General features: G+C 32.5%; 1 protein-coding gene and 1 long non-coding RNA gene across 2 annotated transcripts; both read left to right on the top strand.

The window, feature by feature from the left end:
* The first annotated feature begins 52 nt into the window (after positions 1 to 52).
* On the top strand, positions 53 to 3,735 carry LOC149898333 (uncharacterized). The gene is made up of 3 exons (XR_016458068.1): positions 53 to 114; positions 3,104 to 3,207; positions 3,634 to 3,735. It is a non-coding gene; the product is annotated as an uncharacterized LOC149898333 (long non-coding RNA).
* Positions 3,736 to 17,262: 13,527 nt separating this feature from the next.
* On the top strand, positions 17,263 to 19,591 carry LOC149898332 (uncharacterized). Its single transcript, XM_090115637.1, has 2 exons — positions 17,263 to 17,608; positions 19,364 to 19,591. Exons 1-2 carry the CDS (start codon positions 17,289 to 17,291, stop codon positions 19,401 to 19,403), a joined length of 360 nt encoding a protein of 119 aa, XP_089971763.1. The 5' UTR covers positions 17,263 to 17,288; the 3' UTR covers positions 19,404 to 19,591.
* The last annotated feature ends 4,916 nt before the right edge of the window (positions 19,592 to 24,507 follow it).

Genomic DNA, 24,507 nt, shown 5'->3' with positions numbered 1-24,507 from the left:
TAGCCCAAATATAAACACAATAACACTATATAAGGCAAATAAAACATAACAAAATTGTGTTGTTTGGTCAGTCGTACTGTAACCATGAAGCGATTAGTGATAATACTTCTTATGGTTCATATACATAGTATTTTCATATCCTAAGCCTTAGCATAAGCATAGTGATAAAACTATTTATACAGGGTGTAATCGTTAAGTGTGCACAGGCGAATATTCCGTAAGTATTGCAGATATCAAAAAACTTTAAACTGATATCGAAAGCCCTTTACCTAATGAGTAAAATGACAATAATAACCTTTTAAAAATAAAACGGGAAATATCCAAAAATTTTACATCAAACACGCCCGTACATTTAATTTCCCATACATTTTTGTATTCAAAGCAAATGTTCGGAGTGACATCCTCGTTTTGGAATACCACTATATTCCATATCGAGCACTATTTACAGTTTCTAAATGAATTTTCATAAAAAATTACGATATTATTTAAGCACAATGCCAAACAAGAGCTTGCTTTCAATTGGCATAATATGCAGTAAAAAGAGAAAAATCCAAGCAAGTGGGCATTCGAAAACAATTATACCTACAGCGACTCGTAGACACAAAAAGCCATCCGAAATAGCGAAAAGTGAAATGTCGGACAGTAAAATTACGTATAGTGCACAAGCTAGTATTTAGATTAGATTTAGATTAATGGCGTGCCATACCGGACCGTAAAAAATCGGAATGCCGGACAGTAAAATATCTTGTAGTGCACAAACGCCCTAACGAATTTTTGAAAATCGGAAAATTAATGTAGGAAGCAAGATAGGAAGTTACGCCATTTTTATTTTGTTACGCATAGTTATTGTTTTGACAGTTTCAAATTTGGCGATTTATTTTCGTTAAACAATTCGAGACGCTCCGCTCGATTGTTAAAAAAACTCTAACATAACCTAACCTATTGTGTTTCGAGTTTGGAGCGTTTTCTTTTTCATAAAAAGTTAAACAAAATGAGTGTTACTCCCGCTCAACGCGTACCGGCCACAGACATGCCACAGAGCAAGAAATATAGGTAGTACCGGCCGTTACTGAGCGCGGGCACAATATTACTATAATGTACATTGTACTACTGTGGCGCGAGTTCATTTCAAGCCGTATTTCGAGCAATTTTAAATAATTATTTGTAAAAAAAATAGACATAGACACAAACAAAATAAAAAATACAACGCATTTTAAAACAAAAATCACGCGCAACTATTTAGAAAATTACAAAAATATGCGTGTTTGAGTGGATTGTTTTTTAATGAAAATTAATAATATATTGGAGTATTTTTTCAGCCAGGAACTAGTTAATTAATCGGTTAATTGAAATATAGCGTCAAAACATACGGGAGTCTAATAATTTAACTAACATCTGGCTTCTGCGTTAAGCTTCGAACATGAATTCCAATAGAAATTGCGTTAAAAACAACCGACTTCAAAAACGCAAATAGCACATCTAAATAATATGTAGTAATTAATAATATCAAATCTATTTTATTTTTTACTTTTGCGTTTTTGAAGTTGGTTGTTTTTAACGCAGTTTTTATTTAATACTTTTTAGTGTATTTTTCAACACGAATCAAACGAGCCCAAATTCGATAAAGTTGAGTCAATATATTACTGAGCTCCTATGGCCACCTTCCGATTCCATCATCAAATCAGCTCTATGTCATGATAATGTTACATAGCTATCCAATTTACATACTTATACGAAATTTCAGCTCAATCGGTAACCGGAAAGTGAATCAAAGTTACTTGCTACATTTCGATTTAGTCATCGTGTACAGACAAAAATGCTCATAAAATAAAAACTACTGGGCCTATCCGAATAAAATTTTTATGGGACCAATTCGACACCATCCCGCATCGAACAAAAAAAGAATCACGTAAATCGGTAAAGAAACCTCGGAGTAATCGGCGTACATACATAAAAAAAAATATATATATACCGGCCGAATTGATAACCTCCTCCTTTTTTTGAAGTCGGTTAAAAAATAACCAAAACCTTTCATATTACATGTTGGGGATAGTCATATACTAAATGTATGCGCGTGTTTGATGTAAAATTTTTGGATATTTCCCGTTTTATTTTTAAAAACTGATTGTTGTTATTGTGCACACTTAACGATTACACCCTGTATACAGGATGTCCCACTGTTGGTATACTAAGCTCAAAGGAGGTTATAGTTTTGCATACGTTGAGTACGTAAAAAATACTTATAAAATTCCAGACGCATTTTTTTTCAAATAGATGAATTCTTAAAACTCTATGTGTACAACCATAACAAGCAACCCGCCCAACTTTGCCACCAGCACGTGGGCTATCGTTTAAGACTTTAAGATTATTTTTCATAGACAAAATGCTCACTTTAAAGAAGCGGTATATGCCTCCTGCGCGAAGCTAGAGAAGAAAACATTGATTTTCAAGAAAAATTTTGCAAAATATTTTTGACGTAATTTTGTTGTTTTAGTATTTTTTACGTGATCAATGTATGCAAAACTACAAGTCCCTTCGCGCTTAGTATACCAATAGTGGGACACCCTGTAGAATATGAAGAATAAATGAAATCACATGGATTTCAACTTGAATCTGGGAAGAACGTCAGGAATTTTGTTTGGATCAGCTAGAGTGATGTAAATCCCAATTTGCAACTTCGAAAAGGTTCTCGCCGCGCATCACGTGATAAACTAACTTTTAAGACCTTCTCATAGAACGAGCGGTTTTACTAATATTTTGCTTCAAACGGGAGCAAAACTAAAAATTTAAAATTTTCGGGAAAAATGGACCATCTTTGAAGAGCCACAGCTTAGTTGTTATAAGGTTTAGAGAGATGCGGTTGGGCTTAAATTGTTTCAAATTTAATTAGCTTTATTAATGTGGTGAATGTTACTTGTTGAAAACGCATAGTTTATGACTTTTAGAGAAAAAAGTGAAAAAGTCCAAAATTTTCGCAGTTTATTATCACGTGGTACGCAGCGAGCACAACTTTTTCGAAGTTGCAAATTGGGATTTACATTACCTTAACTGGTCCAAACAACATACCAAAAATGCAGCACTACATCATGTTTTGCGAATTTAGGGTTTTTTAGTGTCAATTTCTACCTGCTATATACCAATTAATATGGAATCATGTCAATTCGGGAGAGTTAAATCTAGGTGGGGGCATTGCATCCCTTGTGAAGAGTAAGTTTCATCTTTCTTTATCTATACCTACTAATATTATAAAGCTGAAGAGTTTGTTTGTTTTTTGAACGCGCTAATCTCAGGAACTACTGGTCCGATTTGAAAAAAAAAAGGCTGTAGGCTATATCATCACGCTAAGACCAACAGGAAAAATGCGGATAAAACTGCAGGGCACAGCTAGTGATCTATTAAATAATAGGTGCGTATAAAAGGTAAGTCTGAAACCGCATATAGACGGCCATAACTAAGGTATTACGAGCGAATGAAAAATTTGACATTTGTTTACATTTTAAGTAATAATAATAGGCAATATGTCATCACGCTAAGACCAACAGGAGCACTGTGGGTAATATCGCGGGGCACAGCTCGTAAATAATATCTAATACAGTTTTATAAATGATTTTAAAGCATTGATTTTCTTTTCAGATTCATGAAGACTACCGGAATAGCTGGAAAAGACTGCTAAGAACAGAAGAGTTGAGTTAAAACAGACCCAAGTTCTGATAGCAAAAGTATATTGTACCTATTCCTTTGAAGAATAATAAATATATTAAAGTATTATTGATTTTTATTCTATAACTATCTTTAGCTTGCGGGTTCACTCGCGTGGTACTCGGATTAAAAGTAGCCTTTGTGCTAATCCAAACTATAGGTAACTCTATCCCTGTTCCAAATTTCATAAAGATCCGATCAGCTGTTTTGCGTGAAAGAGTAACAAACATTATATTATATTCTTACAAACTTTCATGTTTATAATATTACTAGCTTGCTAAATAAACATGCCAGGTATAATCAACTCTTGAAAACACCCCACGCTGTTTTCAGACTTATACTATTTATTGGTTATTATTTACTAGAGTAATAATATTTTTTTACTTTTTAGTGGTATCTATCTTGAAAGCGTATTTTTTAGTTTTTTGAACTATATTTATTTTTTAAATATAAGTGTGTTAGGGCCTTAGGGGCCGTTCATAAAATACGTCACACTGAAATTAACTTTTTTTGACCCCCTCCCCCCCCGGTTGTCACGCTGTGTCACACTTTCTGTGACCCCCCCTGAAAATATTTCGTCACAAAACTAAGACCCCCCCCCCCCTTAACATGATAAATTTTGATTTGAATGAGTATTATCATACACAAATTTTGATATTAGGAAATATTTTTAAGCTATTGCATAGCTTCTATCGCGGGCCTTGAGCGCGGGGACCGAATTCAGAAATTAAGTAAAGAAAAACCTCACGCTCCCCTCGCGAAGGCATAGCATGCAATAGCTTTACCGCGGCAGTCCTCGGTGCCACACGTCTTTTTTTATAATAAAATTTAAATAAATTAATAATTATCTTAAATAAAAAACAAATAAATAATATTTTTATTTATCAGAAGTCCAAGGATTCTGTAAATGCTACGAAACATCTATGATTGGTATTGCAACATCTTTTGATGGATCGCAATTCGCAACGCCACTAGAGCCAAGTCAAAACGCTACAGCGACACAGAGTGCCACAGAGCTCTTGTTGAAAAAAAATAAATATATCAAGTTACAATTGTAATAAATATATTATGTACATTTAAATACTGTATATTTACTAATGCGAAATAAATGACTTCTATCATTACAAAATTGAAAAAAAAAAGTCGAGAGAACGAATACTCAGTAAAAATTTTTAATGAACGGCGAACGTCACGCTGCCGTAGACCCCCTGTCCCCCCTTGTCACATCTTGTCACACTCGCCAAACCACCACCCCCGCTTGTATGTGAACGTATTTTATGAACGGCCCCTTATAAAAATTTGACGATTACAGTAATTAAACAATATATCTTCCTTCCTTGTACAAAAAAGGGCATTTTAATTATATTCCCAATTATTGGACACAACTTTTTTATACGATACCTAATGCTATAAAAAGCAAATGAAATACAACAAAATTGTGTTGTTTGGTCAGTCGTACTGTAGCCATGAAGCGATTAGTAATAATACTTCTTATGGTTCATATAGTTTTGTCATATCGTAAGTTTAGTGATGAAGCTAATGATAAATATATAGATGAAGAATATATGAAAACGCAAACTGAACCTGAGAAGAAAGTCGACCAACGTTTTATAGCAAATGGGCAAGCATGTCCATACGGGTACGTTAGAGCTCAGTGGGGGCATTGCATCACTTGGGAAGAGTAAGTTTCATCTTTCTTTACCTACTAATATTATAAAGCTGAAGAGTTTGTTTGTTTTTTGAACGCGCTAATCTCAGGAACTACTGGTCCGATTTGAAAAAAAAGGCTGTAGGCTATTTAATATCATCACGCTTAGACCAACAGGAGCGGAAAAATTCGGATAAAACCGCGGGGCACAGCTCGTGAATAATATCTAAAACAGTTTTATGAATGATTTTAATCCGTCAGTCCTCGGATCACAGACACAATAGAAAATCTATTGTGTCTCGGCCCGATCGGGCCGCTCGGTGGTCAATGGGTTAAAGCATTGATTTTCTTTTCAGATACCAGAGGATGTACGGATAAGCTGGAAAAGACTGCTAAGAACAGAAGAGTTGAGTTAAAATAGACCCAAGTTTTGATAGCAAAAGTACATTGTACCTATTCCTTTGAAGAATAATAAACATAATATTAAAGTATGATTGGTTTTTATTCAATTATAAGTAACTAGCTTTAGCTTGCGGGTTCACTCGCGTGGTACTGGATAAAAAGTAGCCTATGTGCTAATCCAGACTATACTCTATCCCTGGTCTAAATTTCATAAAGATCCGATCAGCTGTTTTTGCGTGAATGAGTAACAAACATTATATATTCTTACAACCTTTCATGTTTATATAATACTAGCTTTCCACCCGCGGCATCGCCCGCGCAGTCAAAGAAAAACCCGTTCCCGTTCCCGTGGGATTTCCGGGATAAAACCTATCCTATGTCCTTTCTCGGGTATCAAAATATCTCTATACAAAATTTCATGCAAATTGGTTCAGTAGTTAAGGCGTGATTGAGTAACAGACAGACAGACAGAGTTACTTTCGCATTTATAATATTAGTATGATTAGTCGTAATCTTAATATTGTTTAATTTAGTAAGTTGATGTAAATGTTCTTGGATTATATCCTGTAACTGTGCCTTATATAAATAAATAAAATAAATAAATAAATAGTAGGAATAGTAAACCCGCATAGTTCCTGTTACCGTGGGATTTCCGGAATAAAACCTATCCTATGTTGATATCCTAGTTGATCTAAGTTTGCCCTGTATAATCTATACGTGTGCTAAATTTCATTGTCCTCACAAACATTCGCATTTATACTATTAGTAATTATAGCATAATAATTAGCATTTTTAAACCAAATGAAATATATGCACCGTAGGTAATATATGGCATTAACATCAATTTCTTTTTGTATAATATACAACACGACATTGAACAACATACTAACAGTTTTTATGCATTAAATCTCATTTATGTTTTTAAATATAAGTGTGTTAAAAAAAATTTACAATGACGGTGTAATTAAAGAATATTTATCCTTCCTTTTACAATAATAAAATATAATATATTTATTAGAGTCGCTGGTTTATTTGTAGCCCAAATATAAACACGATAACGCATAAGGCAAACAAAATATAACAAAATTGTGTTGTGTTGTGTTGTTGGTCAGTCGTACTGTAACCATGAAGCGATTAGTAATAATACTTCTTTTGGTTCATATAATATTGTCATATCCTAAACAAAAGCATAATCATAATGAAAAGCATAAGCATAATCATACGCATAAGCATAATGAAAAGCATAAGCATAATCATATGCATAAGCATAATGAAAAGCATAAGCATAATCATACGCATAAGCATAATCAAAAGCATAAGCATAATCATAAGCATAATCATAGTGATGAATCTATTTATCCAGAATATGAAGAATATAAAGAATATATGGACTCGGGTAAGTTTGAACCTAAACCTGGGCTAAACAACAGCATTGATACTAATTATATAGCAAATGTGAAACAATGTCCATCCGGGTACGTTAGAGCTCCGTGGGGGCATTGCATGACTTGTGAAGAGTAAGTAGCATCTTTTTTTATTAATAATATCTATTCATTTCATTATTGCACGTACAAAACATATTTTAAAATATTATATTTATTTGAACACAAGATGATTAACAGAATTTCTTTTACATAAATTTTTGCTTCTAAAAATCTACAGTGCCTTGTAGTGGTCAAAAAAGAGTACATACGCGCAACATTTTTGTCTGAAACCGCTAATAGACGACCATCTATATCTATACTAATATTATAAAGAGGAAAGGTTTGTAATTATGTAAGTATGTATGTATGTACCTATAGTTTTCACGCATAAACTACTAGACCGATTTCAAAAATTCTTTCACCATTAGAATTTAGAAAGCTGCATCTTCACTGAGCAACATAGGCTATATTGCATTTTCAAAAAATTAGAGATCCTTACCAACAATGCAATAATGTAACCCAAGGTGTAAAAAATTCCATAATAAAAATTCTGTCATCGCGTGCGCTGCGGCATCTATTCCTTGAAGTACGAGGATGGTTCTTATGAAAAAAAACGTAAACATGTAGGTACCACGGGCGAAGCCGGGGCGGACCGCTAGCTAGTATTATATAAAATAAAACCCGTTTCTCGTTGCCACGGCATAACCGTGTGAACGGCCGAACCGATTTCAATAATTATTTTTTTATAAATAATTATTGAAATCGGCGAAGCCGGGGAAGCCGAGGCGGACCGCTAGTAACTAATAGATTACGAGCGAATTATAAATGTGACATTTCGTACCGAATTTTGCGGTATTTATAAAATAACTAGCTGTGTAGGTACCTACCGCGGTTTTACCTGCAGTGCTCCGCTGACCGCTCCTGTTGGTCTCAGCGTGATGATATATAGCCTATCCTTCCTCGATAAATAGGCTATCTAACACTGAAAGAATTTTTCAAATCGCACCTTTAGTTCATGAGATTAGTGCGTGCAAACAAACAAACAAACTCTTCGGCTTTATAATATTATATTACTAACTAGCGACCCGCCCCGGCTTCGCACGGGTGCAATGCTGATACTAAATACACTACAGAAAAACTGTGAACGTTGGATATAAAAACATAGCGGGCCGCTCCGGCTTCGCACGGGTATAAAATAGATAGCCGGGACGCCGGCCGGTACCGCCGCAAACGCTACGTCCCGCAATTTTTAAATCTGTAATATCTTCGAAAATATTCACTTAAATTATACGGTGTAAAGGGCCATATAGATCTATATTAAATGAACAATGTATTCAAGGTATTTAATTGGTTAAGGATTAATGCTATATTGGTTAAAATCGCATCGAAAATTAGCCATTATTTCTCGTAAAAAGTAAATGACAAAAAAAAGTTATTGTGGTTATCCATAAGAGATAGACATATACCATCGCGGACTTTTCTGCAGACCTTTTCAATGTGTATAATACTTAGTACATTATTTTGATAAAACTCGTAGGGTTCAGCCTGCGTTTGCAATGTAAGCTGAAAAAATGTAATTTTTTACGACCTCACATTAGAAACCTCCAAAATAACAGTACTTCTCCACTATTTAATGGATGTTATTATACATATAAACCTTCCTCTTGAATCACTCTATCTATTAAAAAACCGCATCAAGATCCGTTGCGTAGTTTCAAAGATTTAAGCGTACAAAGGGACATAGGGACACAGGGACAGGGAAAGCGACTTTGTTTTATACTATGTAGTGATGATGATGATAGCAGATGTATTATTTTTGTTCCAGGTACAAGCTAAAAACAAAGCGTAATGGGCGAAATTGTTTAACGTAATTCATCATCATCATCGATTTAGAGATGATAACAGACAATCTTCCTTGTAACATAATGTCTTAAAGTAAGTATTATCACAGTAGTGCAATATTATAGGAAACTAACAAACACCTTATGTTTAAATACCACCTTCATAGTTTAAACACCAAACGAAATGTTACATAAGGCGCTGTATGTGAAAAATGATTTTCCCGGTTTTCCCGCTTTTCTGTTGAAATGTTTCCTGAGCTTTCTTTGCTACAAACCTCACGGAGCCAGAGACCTTTCCAACGAATGCATAACCGTGGAAATCGGTTCGTGCGTTCTGGAGTTATAGCGTCAGGAAGGAAAATCCAACTTATTTTTATATAGTAAAAAAAAAGAAGATATTGTAATACTGTGGTATTATTTCCATTGTGGACTGTAGACAAATGACAATCAATTGGGTTTTTTTTTAAGAAAACCAATTTTCTGTCAAATAGACAAATAGTAAATAAATACATTTAATTCCACATTCTTTTATTTCATTTATCCCTCAAAGCTAGTAAAAAAATGTTTTAGATGTTTTAAAATAAACAATTTTATTTTAAATTTTTATTATTAACAAAGAGCGTGTGTGCCGAGCACACCTGTCAGAACTGAAACTTCTTTGGCAAGATTCAAAGATACCAAAATCGTCGACTTACTCCATGACGTGACGGTATTGCCATTACGAAAAAAATCTAAACTATAAAATGCAGCTCCTTTAGGAGGTAACAATAAAAAGTATAAATTATACGAGAAAAGTATAAAATGTAATTATGTTTGTTGGTAAAATATTAAATATTAATATTATTAAAATATTTAATGTAAACGTAAGAACTAAGAACCGAATCGCTGTTAATAATTTTAGAAAATAAATGAGTGTTTAGCATTTTTTCAGTTTATAGATTAGACATATTTAATCTTATATATAAAAATGAATCGCAAAATGTGTTGGTAAGCGCATAACTCGAGAACGGCTGAACCGATTTAGATAATTCTTTTTTTATTATATTCCTTGAAGTACGAGGGTGGTTTTTATGTAGAGAAAACGTAAATATGTACCACGGGCGAAGCCGGGGCGGACCGCTAGTTGAATATTAAAAAAGCCTTCCCTGCGAAGTTTTCATTAATTAGAATCGTTAAGATAAGGTATTCTTAAAATAATGTTATATTTGAAATTGTCGTGAAATTGTAAGCGGAAAATTGTCGTATTTTCAAAAATACAAAATAATTTAATAATTGTCTCGTAATTGTAACAGTAAAAGATTAATGTATTATTGTACAATATAATATTACTTCCTTGTTAATTTACAATTATTAATTATTATTTATTATTTATTTTCAGGTTTTAAAATTTATTTGAAACCTGAAAATAAATAATATGTGAAAAAGTTCTTCAGATACAATATTCCTACCAAGAATCCATTGAAAAGGTTATATATTTTATTCTAATATACATATACAGAATATAATATATTAAAATCTCTATAATCTATTTATTTATAGTTTCAAAGTTACCTTTATAGTTTCATATTTCATATGAACAGGGAAATACAAAAATTATCGTATTCTTATACAGTTAATTTATTATACCTAGTTCTGACTTGATACAAATATTAATTAAACTACAAATAATATTTAAAAATATTGTCTTTGGCAATTTAAGACTTTATAGTTTGTACTCACTAATAATCTCTCGATTACTAAAGTCCTGTGTTCCCAAGTGGGGTAAGGGGCAGATGCATTATGCATACATCTGTTGCACTGATCGATTTTCTTTAGGTACAAATAGGTGATCAGCCTTCTGTGTTCTGCCAGACCGAGACATTTTGGTTCTTCGTCTCCACCGGGATCGAAGGAAAAAAACCTCGATTAATATAGCGTATAAATAATTGCACCTTGCAGTGGTGGCTCAGTCATGATGAGCTTGGACTTCAAATCAATAAGCAGTGTTGCAGGCGTGTGTGCAGGAAATAAATTGATTTTTCAATTTATCTGCGCTTGTACATAACATCGCCACTGCTATACAGTCAAGGAAAACATTGTGAGGAAACCGAAATGTCGAAGAATCATAAGTTATAATTATTACATTTTAAAGCACACATAGATACGTCCTAAACATGATGAAGCAATAAACTTGCGATAAAAACCGCAATAATGAACAAGTATCAATAAATAAATAAAATAAAATAAATCTTTATTTCACCTTTAGATTATACAAAATTGAATATGAGGCTCTGGTTCTCTTGCTAGGCATAGCCTGTGTTAAGAGAGCCAGTCCCTTCCCTTAATACATCTTGGTCTTGATAAAGGTAAAAATCAATGGTTTATAATATATTCCAAAGTGTTACTTCATATTATGTACCTACTGCTCTTGAAAATAAGGAAGTGAATTAAGGAAGAACATTAAATTTTTGAAAACAATAATGTCAGATCAAAAGAATATTATGCACATATTGATAGTTTCAAAGGTTGAAAATTATAGTATTGATGATGATAAACGCTCAAAAAGATCACTTGAAGAACATAAGGATTATGAATATGTAAATTCTAATGGAATGGAGGAAGTACTGGTAAATGATTTAAGTTTTATTAACTATCCTTGCTCCCGTGGTTTTACAAGATCTCTGTGGGGACCATTGAGATAATATTAATAGGAGACGACACCGCCTACATCACTTATGTTCCACTCAACATACGTCATGTGACGTATGTTGAGCGGTATTTTTTAATGGTTTTAAAGTGAAACGCATCAAACATGCCTTCGTGTGTGTTACGATATTGCACAAATAATACGGAAAAGTGCAAAGGAATAACTTTCATCGTTAAGTACCTAACTAGATAATAATTTTTAAAACTTAGAGCAAAAAAATGGCGCACAGATTTTGTTCGTGGTGTCTCCTCCATACGTAGTAATATTATCTCAATGGTGGGGACACTGTATTAACTGTGAACAGTAAGTTATTTATTTCCTTTGAAACCGGATTAACATAAAATAGTTTGTTCTGATGTTGCAAATAAATAAATTAATCCAAGCAACGATCGTCACTAACAAATTAATTTAAATTTAAATGCATTATATTCTGATAACTATACTAACATTATAAAGCTGAATTCTTAGGAACTACATCCATTTTGAAAAAATCTTTCAGTGTTAGATAGTCCATTTATCTAGGAGAGCTATATGTTTATATCATGCCACCACTACCTACTACCCACTATAGTTCTGTGCTCAGACCAACAGGAGCGTAGAAAAACGGGTAAAACCATAGAGCACAGCTAGTGTTATTTGTGTTTATGTAAAGATGATAAGAAATACAACGATAAACTCTGAACGAAAGTTATCTCAGTCAGTTTATTGTAATCATGAAGCGGTGTCTCGTATTAGTCGCAATTATTTTGTCTCTTAATATTTGCGTAAATTCATATTCCGTGTATCCTAAGAAATCAGAAATAGCTGACCATGAAGAAGTAAGAGAAATAGATATTATGAGTGATGAAATTATCAATGACGATTTCGTAAGTGATCAAAAACTAATAAGACACCGTAGAAATGATTACGACGACTATTTTAATACTGGTTCTATCACTATAAATGGTTACATAAGTGAAGACCACGATTGCATATTTTTTAATGAAAAGTACTGTATTGTTGGTTGGACAAGAAGCCATGGGATCTGTATCACTTGTGCTGATTAAGTTTTCAACTGACATATAAAAGGAGGTTTCAATTGAACTGTTTTTTTTTTTGTTTGTTAACTCAGAACATTCCACTGGGTGAACAGATATTGATATATCTTTTTTTATTTGAAAATTGGTGCCGGGCATGTGGCCCTATTTAAATTTGGTTGAGTTCTGACCATTTCGAGGCGGTTTAGTTTATTTGATAAAAAATTAATTTTCTTTATCCAGGTGGGGCTCAAATTAGTTATTTTCTATGTCGAATATATTATAAAATGTGATGCTTAAAATACATGCTTAAAATAAATACATCGAGGAAAGTTATGCAAAGACAGTTTATAAAAATATATTTTTTAAATAGATCAATGATTAAAAACTGTACTTGTTTTATAAAGATTAAGAGGAAAAATCCGGGCTGTTTGAACTCTTGAACTTTAACTTACGTACTACGTAGTCATTGCGTCTTAATGATAAGGTCGTTCTGAAGAATCGCTATTAATTATTTTTATAATTACAATATCAATTATTATTATAAAACAAACTGCGAAAATCTTATGAACCACTCTTGTGATCTTTTAATTTAGGATTCAAAATCAAATTGTATTTTCATAACTGATTTTATTACGTTTTGTAAACATCCAAAGAATGAAGAATTTTGTTTTAAGCTCGTGCTGAAAAGTTTTATATTTTATGTTTTTATTTTTACTTTGATTTAAATTTCCACATTAAGATAATTATTACATTATTGAGTTGCTACTTATTTTGTTCCATTACCGATAGCACAGAATAATAACTAGTAGCTAGAGGCATTGTCCCGCGAAATTGAATCTTAACATAAACGTATAGAGTTTATAAGCGTTTTAATCAAAGTTTTTTTTTTTTCAGGTACCAGAAGGAACATGGCTCCATTGGCGCTGGCTACTGAAGAATATAATAATATCAGTTAAATAATAATTATTATTTAAATATAATATTCAGAAGCTTATTCTCAATATAATAATGAGTTTTTTCAAATATCTGTTTTTGATAATGCAACATAAGAAAAATACTTTGTTGAGAAATGTTTAGAAAAACGTCCTTTATATTGTTTAAAAGATTTTCAAATATATGGTTTTCTTATTAATTTTTTATTATGTATAATATTATTACCGCTCATACCTATTACATTTTTATATCTTTGAAATTTAGATAATCAAACAAAAATAAACAATAAAAACTTTTATATAACACCATTATTAAAAGCACCACTTATTTTATTTAAAATAATCATTATTATATTATCCTATTGCCGGGACACATGACTCCATACCGATTTTAAAATTTTTTTATTAAAATAAAATAATAAATAGGTAGAAATGTATGGTAGAAATTGTTTATCTAGGTACTTATTTATTTTGTATTTATTTATTTATTTATTTATTTATTTATTTATTTACACTTTATTGTGCTGGCATACAAATTAATCCTTAAAATTAAAACTTAAAAACTAGTCCAGCACAGAAGACGGCCTTATCACTTAAGAGTGATCTCTTCCAGGCAACCTACTGTGTGGAGTAATATTATGAAAGAGGAGGTAGGTAGGAAGTACAATATATATATATAGCTATATATGTTCTATAATAAATACATACATATAAAATATTATATATATTACATATAATATAATATAATACACATTCAAATAATAAATATAATATAATAAATATAATATATATATGTCACGGCTAAAGGTAGGTGAGAACATAAACTTAATAGACCGGGAGATACTGACACAAAATTTCGAGTCATTTGTAACAGGATGGCGGTTCTACAGGGGTCTTAGTACGCAATGACAAAAAGAAAAATGATGGTGTGAACGCTGGTACCGGTGGTTTAGTCGCGTGGGCGTTAGTCGAACTCGTCGGAAAAATAGCGAAAGTCAAACGATTTGTAACACAAAAATTTTAGAATTTACCGATAGCCCATAAAAAGGAAGTAGGCGGTAGTGTCATGCCATACTTTTCCGGTATGACTTACAGCCCGCCATACCGACGCGAATGTGTTGATTTAAAAAAAACAATTATTCAACCATTTGTACCAAGCTAACTTTTGCACAGGTAACCATCGTCGTGCAGCCATTTACGAAAATCGCCATGCCATACTTTTCAGACGATTCCAAATGGTCGCCATACCGCCGAAAATCTGCAAAATTTTTTTATTTCGCCTATCTTTTTGTACCAGTATTGCATTTGGCTTTTTGGAGAGTATTTGATAAAAGGTGACCATTAATATATTTGCCATACTTCTAGTAGGGGGAAAAAGTGCTGTCATACTTGAAAAATAAATTTATTATTAATTTATATAAGTGAAGATTTCCAACACCTAGATCTTTGAAATTTTGTATTTATATTCGTTGATCCTCAAACTTACAGGAAAAATAAGTGCCATACTGTTACAAATCGTTTGACTTTCGCTATTTTCCGATGAGTTCGACTAACGCCCACGCGACTAAGCCGCCGGTACCAGCGTTCACACCATCATTTTTCTTTTTGTCATTGCGTACTAAGAACCCTGTAGAACCGCCATCCTGTTACAAATGACTCGAAATTTTGTGTCAGTATCTCCCGGTCTATAAGATTAGCCGGCTAAACTTAGGTTTATGTTCTCACCTACCTTTAGCCGTGACATATACAAAATTTAATAAGCCAAATAATCTACAGAGAACCTGTAAAACGATGTTTTATCTTTTTGTTTGTTTTCAGGAACAAATTTTACAGCGTTTTGAAATCACAAGACAGCATTTTTTTACTAAAATAGCAAACCCCTTTTGACGTATTGCATGACACTAGAATCGCTATAGCACTGGTGCAGCGACGTATTTGCTTTTGATTTCGTATTTTCTTTGACAAGGGCGACGGGCGGTTGTCATGCTCCATCTGTATTTTATTTTGTAATCTAAGTTTTAAACCATGTATAGATTATATTTAAATTGTTGTCAATTATCATATTATAATTAGAATCAATTACTTTACGGTCGTCAGGGAAAATTATAGAAATGTCATCAGCAAATAATACGCAATTGTAGTCAATAATGTCAGGTAAATCATTTAAATATATCAAAAATAATAAAGGTCCCATTAAACTGCCTAAGGGCACACCGTATCTATTAAATAAAAAAGGTGAGTTGTAAGTCATGGAATGGAATTTAAGGAATTAGTATAAATAATATACAATTATCACAGGCATGAGATACTCATATTATTATTGATACATAAAATTTATACCTATTAGAGTCAATATTTTTTAGAAATCCAATGTGGGTAAAAGTTTTTACGAGCTTTTGCTTAGTACAGGAAAATGTACAAATTAATAAAATCCTGTAAAGTGGTGCCTCCGCGGGAGACGATTGGAACACTATGATAACTACGTATAAAAGCAATAAACTAGCGATAAAACAGTTACACTTAACCGCAATAATGAACAAGTGACTACCATATCTTATTAATGGTTTTTGTACTCCAAAGTGTTACTTCATAATATTATGTACCTACCGCTCTTGAAAATAAATAAGTCATGAAGTCAGAACATGAAATTTTTGAAAATAATAATGTCAGATCAAAAGACAATCATCCACTTATTGAAGTAGTTTTAAAGGTTGAAAATAATAGTATTGATGATAAACGCACAAAAAGATCACTTGAAGAACATAAGGATTATGAATATATATAAATTGTAATGGAATGCAGGAAGTTCCGTATATACTGCTTTCCGAATCGGTGGTAAATTTTAAAATATGTAATGACGTTTCAAAAGTGCTTCTATAAGAAGTCTAATTGAATGAATAAATGTTTGAGTTTGAGTTCTGGTTTTAAGGGCTATTATCTATCCGTGCTCCCGTGGTTTTACAAGATCTCTGTGGGGACACTGTATTAAATGTGAACAGTAAGTTATTTATTTCCTTTTAAACCGGATAAACATAAAATAGTTTGTTCTAATGTTGCAAATAAATAAATTAATCCAAGCAACGATCGTCACTAACAAGTTAAATTAAATTAAAATGTATTTTTATTCTCATAAGTTCATAACTATACTAACATTATAAAGCTCAGGAACTACTTATGTCTGGTTTGAAAAATTCTTTCAGTGTTAGATAGTCCATTTTACCTAGGAGAGCTATATGTTAATACTAGATTTCCGCCCGCGGCTTCGCCCGCGTTTGCAAAGGAAAACCCGCATAGTTCCCGTTCCCGTGGGATTTCCGGGATAAAAACTATCCTATGTGTTAATCCAAGTTACCCTCTATATGTGCGCTAAATTTCATTGTAATCGGTTCAGTAGTTTTTACGTGAAAGAGTATATATATATAATAGAATATATTAGATATATAAGATAGATATAAATATATTAGATATTAGATCATCATGCCACCACCCACATAGTTCTATGCTCAGACCAACAGGAGCGTAGAAATACGGGTAAAACCATAGAGCACAGCTAGTGGTATTTGTGTTTATGTAAAGATGATAAGAAATGCAACGATAAACTCTGAACGAAAGTTATCTCAGTCAGTTTATTGTAATCATGAAGCGGTGTCTCGTATTAGTCGCAATTATTTTGTCTCTTAATATTTGCGTAAATTCATATTCCGTGTATCCTAAGAAATCAGAAATAGCTGACCATGAAGAAGTAAGAGAAATAGATATTATGAGTGATGAAATTATCATTGACGATTTCGTAAGTGATCAAAAACTAATAAGACACCGTAGAAATGATTACGACGACGATGCTGGTTTTATTCCCAAAAATGGTAAAAATGAAGACAACGATTTCATAGGAAATGTACAGAACTGTGCTATTGGTTGGACAAGAGCCCCTTGGGGCAGCTGTATCACTTGTAATGAGTAAGTTTTCAACTGACTTCAAAAAAATGGAGGTCTCATTTACATTGTATTTTTTTGTTTGTTATCTCAGACTTTTTACATTGTGAACCGATTTTGATGCATGTAGACCTTCGTCGTCGTCGTCGTTCTGAAGAATCGCTATTAATTATTTTTATAATAACAATATAAATTATTATTATAAAACAAACTGCGACAATATCTTATAAGGGTTCAAAAACAAATTGTATTTTCATAACTGATTTTTTTACATTTGGTAAACATCTAATGAAGAATTTTGTTTTAAGACCAGGAGCTCGTCCTGAAAAGTTTTTTTATTTTATGTTTTTATTTAAAAATCTCAACATTTACTTTGATTTAAATTTCCACATTAAGATAATTATTATTACATTATTGAGTTGCTACTTATTTTGTTCCATTATATTCTCTCGGTGATTTCCATATCAAATTTAATCCATATCGGTGTTATGGTTTATTTATTAACGCATTTACACGTATATAATACTAGCTTTCACTCCGCGGCTTCGCCCGCCCTTTCACAGAAAAACCCGCATAGTTCCTTTCCCGTGGGATTTCCGGGATAAAACCTATGTATTAATCCGAGTTACCCTCTATATGTATGCTAAATTACATTGTAATCGGTTCAGTAGTATTTGCGTGAAAGAGTAACAAACATACACACCTACACATACTCAATATATACACATACTAAACATCCATCCTCACAAACTTTGCATTTATAATATTACTAGCGGTCCGCCCCGGCTTCGCCCGTGGTACATATTTACGTTTTCTCTACATAAAAACCATCCTCGTACTTCAAGGAATATAATAAAAAAAGAATTATCGAAATCGGTTCAGCCGTTCTCGAGTTATGCGCTTACCAACACATTTTGCGATTCATTTTTATATATAAGACTAGCGGTCCGCCCCGGCTTCGCCCGTGGTAGATATTTAACTTTTCTCTACATAAAAACCATCCTCGTACTTCAAGGAATATAATAAAAAAAGAATTATCGAAATCGGTTCAGCCGTTCTCGAGTTATGCGCTTACCAACACATTTTACGATTCATTTTTATATATAAGAAGACTAGCGGTCCGCCCCGGCTTCGCCCGTGGTACATATTTCGCAATAAAAGGTAGCCTATGACCCTTCTCAGTGTCTAAATATTATCTGTGCCAAATTTCATCAAAATCGGTCCAGTAGTTTATGCGTGAAAACCATACATACATATGTACATACAAACCTTTCCTCTTTATTATATTATAGTATACTAGCGGTCCGCCCCGGCTTCGCCCGTGGTACATATTTACGTTTTCTCTACATAAAAACCATCCTCGTACTTCAAGGAATATAATAAAAAAAGAATTATCGAAATCGGTTCAGCCGTTCTCGAGTTATGCGCTTACCAACACATTTTGCGATTCATTTTATATATTATGTACTAGCGGTCCGCCCCGGCTTCGCCCGTGGTACATATTTACGTTTTTTCTACATAAAAACCACCCTCGTACTTCAAGGAATATAATAAAAAAAGAATTATCGAAATCGGTTCAGCCGTTCTCGAGTTATGCGCTTACCAACACATTTTGCGATTCATTTTTATATATAAGAAGAAGAAGAAGAAGAAGAAGATAAGATTATTTTATACGCAGCACACTACCGAGTACCGATAGTGGCATTGTCACGCAAAATTGAATCTTATTATTGGTGCATAGAGTCTATTATAGTTTTAATCCAAGTTTTTTCTTTTCAGATACCGGAAAATACACGGAACCATCGGCGCTGGCTGCTGAAGAATAATATAATAATATCAGTTAAATAATAATTAAAAGATATTCTCAATATAATAATGAGTTATCTTTTCAAATATCTGTTTTTAATAATGCAACAAAAAAAATATTTTGTTTAGAAATGTTTAGAAAAACGTCCTTTATATTGTTTAAAAGATTTTCAAATATATGGTTTTCACTTTTCTTATTTATTTATTTCTTTATATTATGTATATAATATGATTACCGCTTACCTATTACTTTTTATATATCTTTGATATGTTTTCTACATTCCATTCCATGTTGAAAAAAATATGGGCCATTTGATTCAGGTGCATAAAATAGAATAGAAAGATCATAAAATAATAAGAAAATCAAATGATCAAATTTACCCCGGCAATTGTCGGAAAATAAAAATAAATTCCGACTTTGTGGACCACCATTTTTGTACGGCATCTGTGTCATACTATTTCAATACTGCTTTTAATCCATTATTCCGCAACGCCGTACAAAAAACATGGAGACAAGGGGAAAAAATCTCTACCTGTACTTTCGAATTGTCGTCTGCACTCAGGTGGACAGCTTACAAGTGACGGCATAGTACTGAATCTTATTATTTTATGCTCTTATATCGTTCTAGATAGGTCACCTGGTGGTTCAAATGTCGCATAATTTTTTCAACATGGGCCTGTAGTCTATCAGATTATTTTTTATTCGCTCGTCTAGTTTTTCAATTTCAACTTTTGTTGAAGTCAAGGTCCTTATAAGATTGTTTATTATCCAAAAAGTTATAATAAATTGTCAGAAAATATATTAAAACAAAGTATGAATGAAAAATAATTATTTTTGATCTAAGCATACATGTTAATATTAAATATTATTTAGGTATATTTTATTACAATTTGATTTATAAATCTCATTTAAAAAAATACCTTTTTTAGGGTTCCGTAGTACCTACGACAAGGAACCCATAAAAGATCGTTCAGTCCGCCCGTCCTAGTCTCTCACTGCACAATATTTAAATTACTACATAATCAAATAATTCATCATATATTTAAAATCATTAATAAAATATATCACTGTAATAACAAACATAATATTTAAAATAAAATATGAACACCTTATTACTTGAAATATTAACATTGCAATATTATAAATCAGCCTATTAATTTTGTGATATTATTATTAAGTGATAATTTACCAAGAACTAAATTTAACGCATATAAAAACTACATACTTACAAAAAATATTTATTTCCTGAATTTTCTCACACAAAACTTTAAAACTCACAACCTATATATATATATATATACCTATATGTATATAACATTACACTTAAACCGTAGGTGTACACTCAGAAAATTATTCACTTTTCTATGAATATTTAAAATTTATCTTTACTTTCGCGCGAAACTTTCACTGCACAGTTTTTCTTTCACACGTCCGCTCCTTTCAACGGTTGTACCGATACTGCCTGAAAATCTGAAATGTGATAAATATCTCTACGTATATAAAAGAAAGTCGAGTTACACGACTAACTTAGGGACGGTATTAAATGAATTTTGGTGTGTTGGATTTGTTTAATCGTGGATAAGGATAATAACTATGAATCAATTAAAAAACTTAGAAATTAAAGATGTTTTTAAGGCATTTTAAACGCGAGTTATTCTTTACAAGTTGCTCCGCTCCTGGTATAGCCTACCTCGATAAATAAGCTATCTAACATCGAAATAATTTTTCAAATCAGATTCAGTAGTTCCTGAGATTAGCGCGTTCAAACAAACAAACTCTTCACCTTTATAATATTACCTAGATATACAGTAGACCCGCGGTATTCCGACAATCGTTTTGCAAGGCCTTGTCGAAGTATCGAATCTGTCGGATTATAGGGTGCTGCCTAGAGATCCCCCTATAGTCCGGATGTTTTTACGCAAGAATACCTTATAATTCGACAAATAACAGACCTAATGATAAGATAAGATGCTATAGGTAGTTCTGTTTCAGAAGTAGCCTGTACAAATCATGTTTCATTGTGTATTTCGGAGTTAAAACAATTTCTTCGAGTAGAGCACAATTATAGTGTTGGCTCGTTTTCTTTGGTGTAAATTGTATACTGTTAAATCATGCATGATCAAAGTAAAAATTGTCAAAAAATAGGGATTCAGCAATTACAGCCATGTCGGATTACAGGGGGCGACGGATAGGCCATATGGGCCGGTGTAACGCGGGTCTACTGTAGTATTGATTTTATTTAACCCGACGTTTCGAATTTACAATATAACGAACTTAATGTTGAAAATCTTACAAAAAAACTTGGATGGGCCGCGACGAGCTATATATACCGCCCGCGGCTTCGCCCGTTTGTCTAAAACCTAATAAATTATGTACTAAAACCTTCCTCTTGAATCACTCTATCTATTAAAAATCCGCATCAAAATCCGTTGCGTAGTTTCAAAGATTTCAGCATACAAAGGACATAGGGACAGAGAAAGCGACTTTGTTTTATATTATGTAGTGACAGATAAATTATAGCCAAAAATATACAGTTTTATTTATCGTAACGGGAGGGTCACTGCAGTGCACAGTTAAGTGTCTAAAAATGCGTATTTCGTATATTTATGGCGATCATAAATCTGGGATAGTGGACATCATTTGTAGAATAAAAAATAGATAGATATTTCGCACCCCTACTCTATATTATTATCTCTATACATTAGTATTTTTTATCTGTGTCTAAGTAATGCATGTTCTCTGCAAACTGTAGAAATATAAATAAATAAATGCAAACAACGTTTGTTGCTTCAGGTTGCGTTTCTTGATGGCTCTTCTATGTACAAACTGCTTTCCAAATTGGTGGTAAATATTATGTATTTTGACGATTCAAAGACGATTCTGAAGGAGCTTCATCTTCTTCTAGTTGTGTAAATATTTGAGTTTGAGTTAACAGAAAGGGGTATTTGTGCTGATGTGGTATTAGTCTTATATCCACATTTATGCTAAACAGTGTGTTCTAATTAAAATTATGAATGCGAAAGTAACTCTGTTTGTCAGTCTCTTATTCACAATCTCAACCGTTTTGGATAAAATTTGTTTAAGATGGCTTGAGACTTGAAACGACATAATATGGTAGTAACTTAGTATCTTCCCTAAATACAGTTACAAATACACTTAAGAAAAGTATACTATGAAGTTTTAATTCAATATTAAGACAGGAAGAAAATGATAGAAAGCACTTACAAAAACTTCGCGAGTCAGCTCAGTTTTTACTACTTTAGGATGATACCTACAGCATGATTATTTCCAGGGTAGGAAAGTGATAGCGCCAGACGACATAATATTATAATATTATATAACTATCATTTTTCCACATTGAAAATAATACTACTTTAATACATCATAGTAACCTTATCCCAAAGGGTCTATTAATAGAGGCAGTGCCTTGGATTGTAAGCATAATAAGCCTTCAGCTGTTGTTCAACCGTCCTCAACGTAAACAAGTTTTGAAGAACATAGTCTCTAAAAACATACAATATACGTACGTATAGGTAGTAAATTTAAGCATTTTAAATAATATAATTAAGTACCTAAATTCTGTTTGGTAGGAAAGAATGCTGCTATATGTGATCTATTCTGTTTTCGATTGCCCTATTTTTAAAGTGAAATTTCGCTGAAAAGTTAACGGTAGTAGTAGTAAAGTAAAGTAAGTAGTAGTTGTAATATTCCGATGGACTTCAGTCTTAATACATATAAAATTATATCATTACATGCAATATTAAATATTTCATGTTAATTGATACAATCATAATATTATAACGTAATAAGTTCTGTAAAGCTTTCATTATAATATTAATTTTCAGTAACAATCAGTTAAAATGTATTTTCGTTTTCGAGTGAGTACTAAATAGAAACTATTTCTATACCTATTAGGTATATCTACCTATTATATTATCTGTGCTATTGCTAAAAATATACCACAAATGTTTCCACGTGCTACGCCTGATTCCACTATGAATGTATTTTCAAATGCAACTTTTAATTGAATTTGTGACGTGCACAACACACGTGAAATGTAAAATTGGACAATTCAGTCCGTTTGTAGAGTTCCGTTCCTATATGGGGACGTCCATAAATTACGTGAGGTGTTTAAGGGGGTTAAATAAAATCTCACGATATCTCACCAGGGGGGAGGGAGGGTCAAAAAATTCGGGACCCTATTAATCCCTCAGTCCCCGGAATCACATACACAATAGAAAATCTATCGGTGGTCAAGGGGTTAATATTCCTACGCTGTCTGTCTGTCTTCAGGCTGTATCTCGTAAGCCGTGATAGCTAGAAAGCTGAAATGAGATTGCCCAAGTGACTATGGCACTTGGTATCGCAATCAAACTTATTGTGTCAAGTTGAAATATAGCTCAATTTAAAGCTTGATTTTAGTACTTATAGAAACGATTAAAGTTTTTATGTAAATAAGCCGCAGTTTTAATTTTATTACAATTTTAATTTACAAGATAAATGTGAAAAGTAAATCGTAATAAACATTATTTCAAAATAAATAACGTCGAACACATTCATTTCAAATAGAAACTATGACAAATGACGCAGGACGCTTGCAAGAGAGATAGATAGGTATATGTGTCAAATCAAAAACTTTTACTTTTATTATATATATATATATATATATATATATATATATATATATATATATATATATATTTATTTATATATATATATATATATGTTACTCTTCCACGCAAATACTACTGAACTGATTACAATGAAATTTGTTATGTAGGTAGCTGAAGACCCTTTCATAATGCAGTTGGAAAATAGTAACACACATATACAAATACCTTTCAATTGAACTGACACATAACACATTAAAAAAAGAATTTAAACTCAAACACAATATTTTCTTTTAGACTTTTTAGAGTAGGTAATTGTCCAATCGTCTAAGTATATAGAAAACTAGCGGTCCGCCCCGGCTTCGCCCGTGGTACATATTTACGTTTTCTCTACATAAAAACCATCCTCGTACTTCAAGGAATATAATAAAAAAAGAATTATCGAAATCGGTTCAGCCGTTCTCGAGTTATGCGCTTACCAACACATTTTGCGATTCATTTTTATA

This window comes from Colias eurytheme, chromosome 23, assembly GCF_061535395.1.
Source record: "Colias eurytheme isolate Ceu_HAF_F1 chromosome 23, ilColEury1 Martin Lab GWU primary, whole genome shotgun sequence".
Lineage (NCBI taxonomy): Eukaryota > Metazoa > Arthropoda > Insecta > Lepidoptera > Pieridae > Colias > Colias eurytheme.
This window is presented reverse-complemented; position numbering and strand designations above follow the sequence as displayed.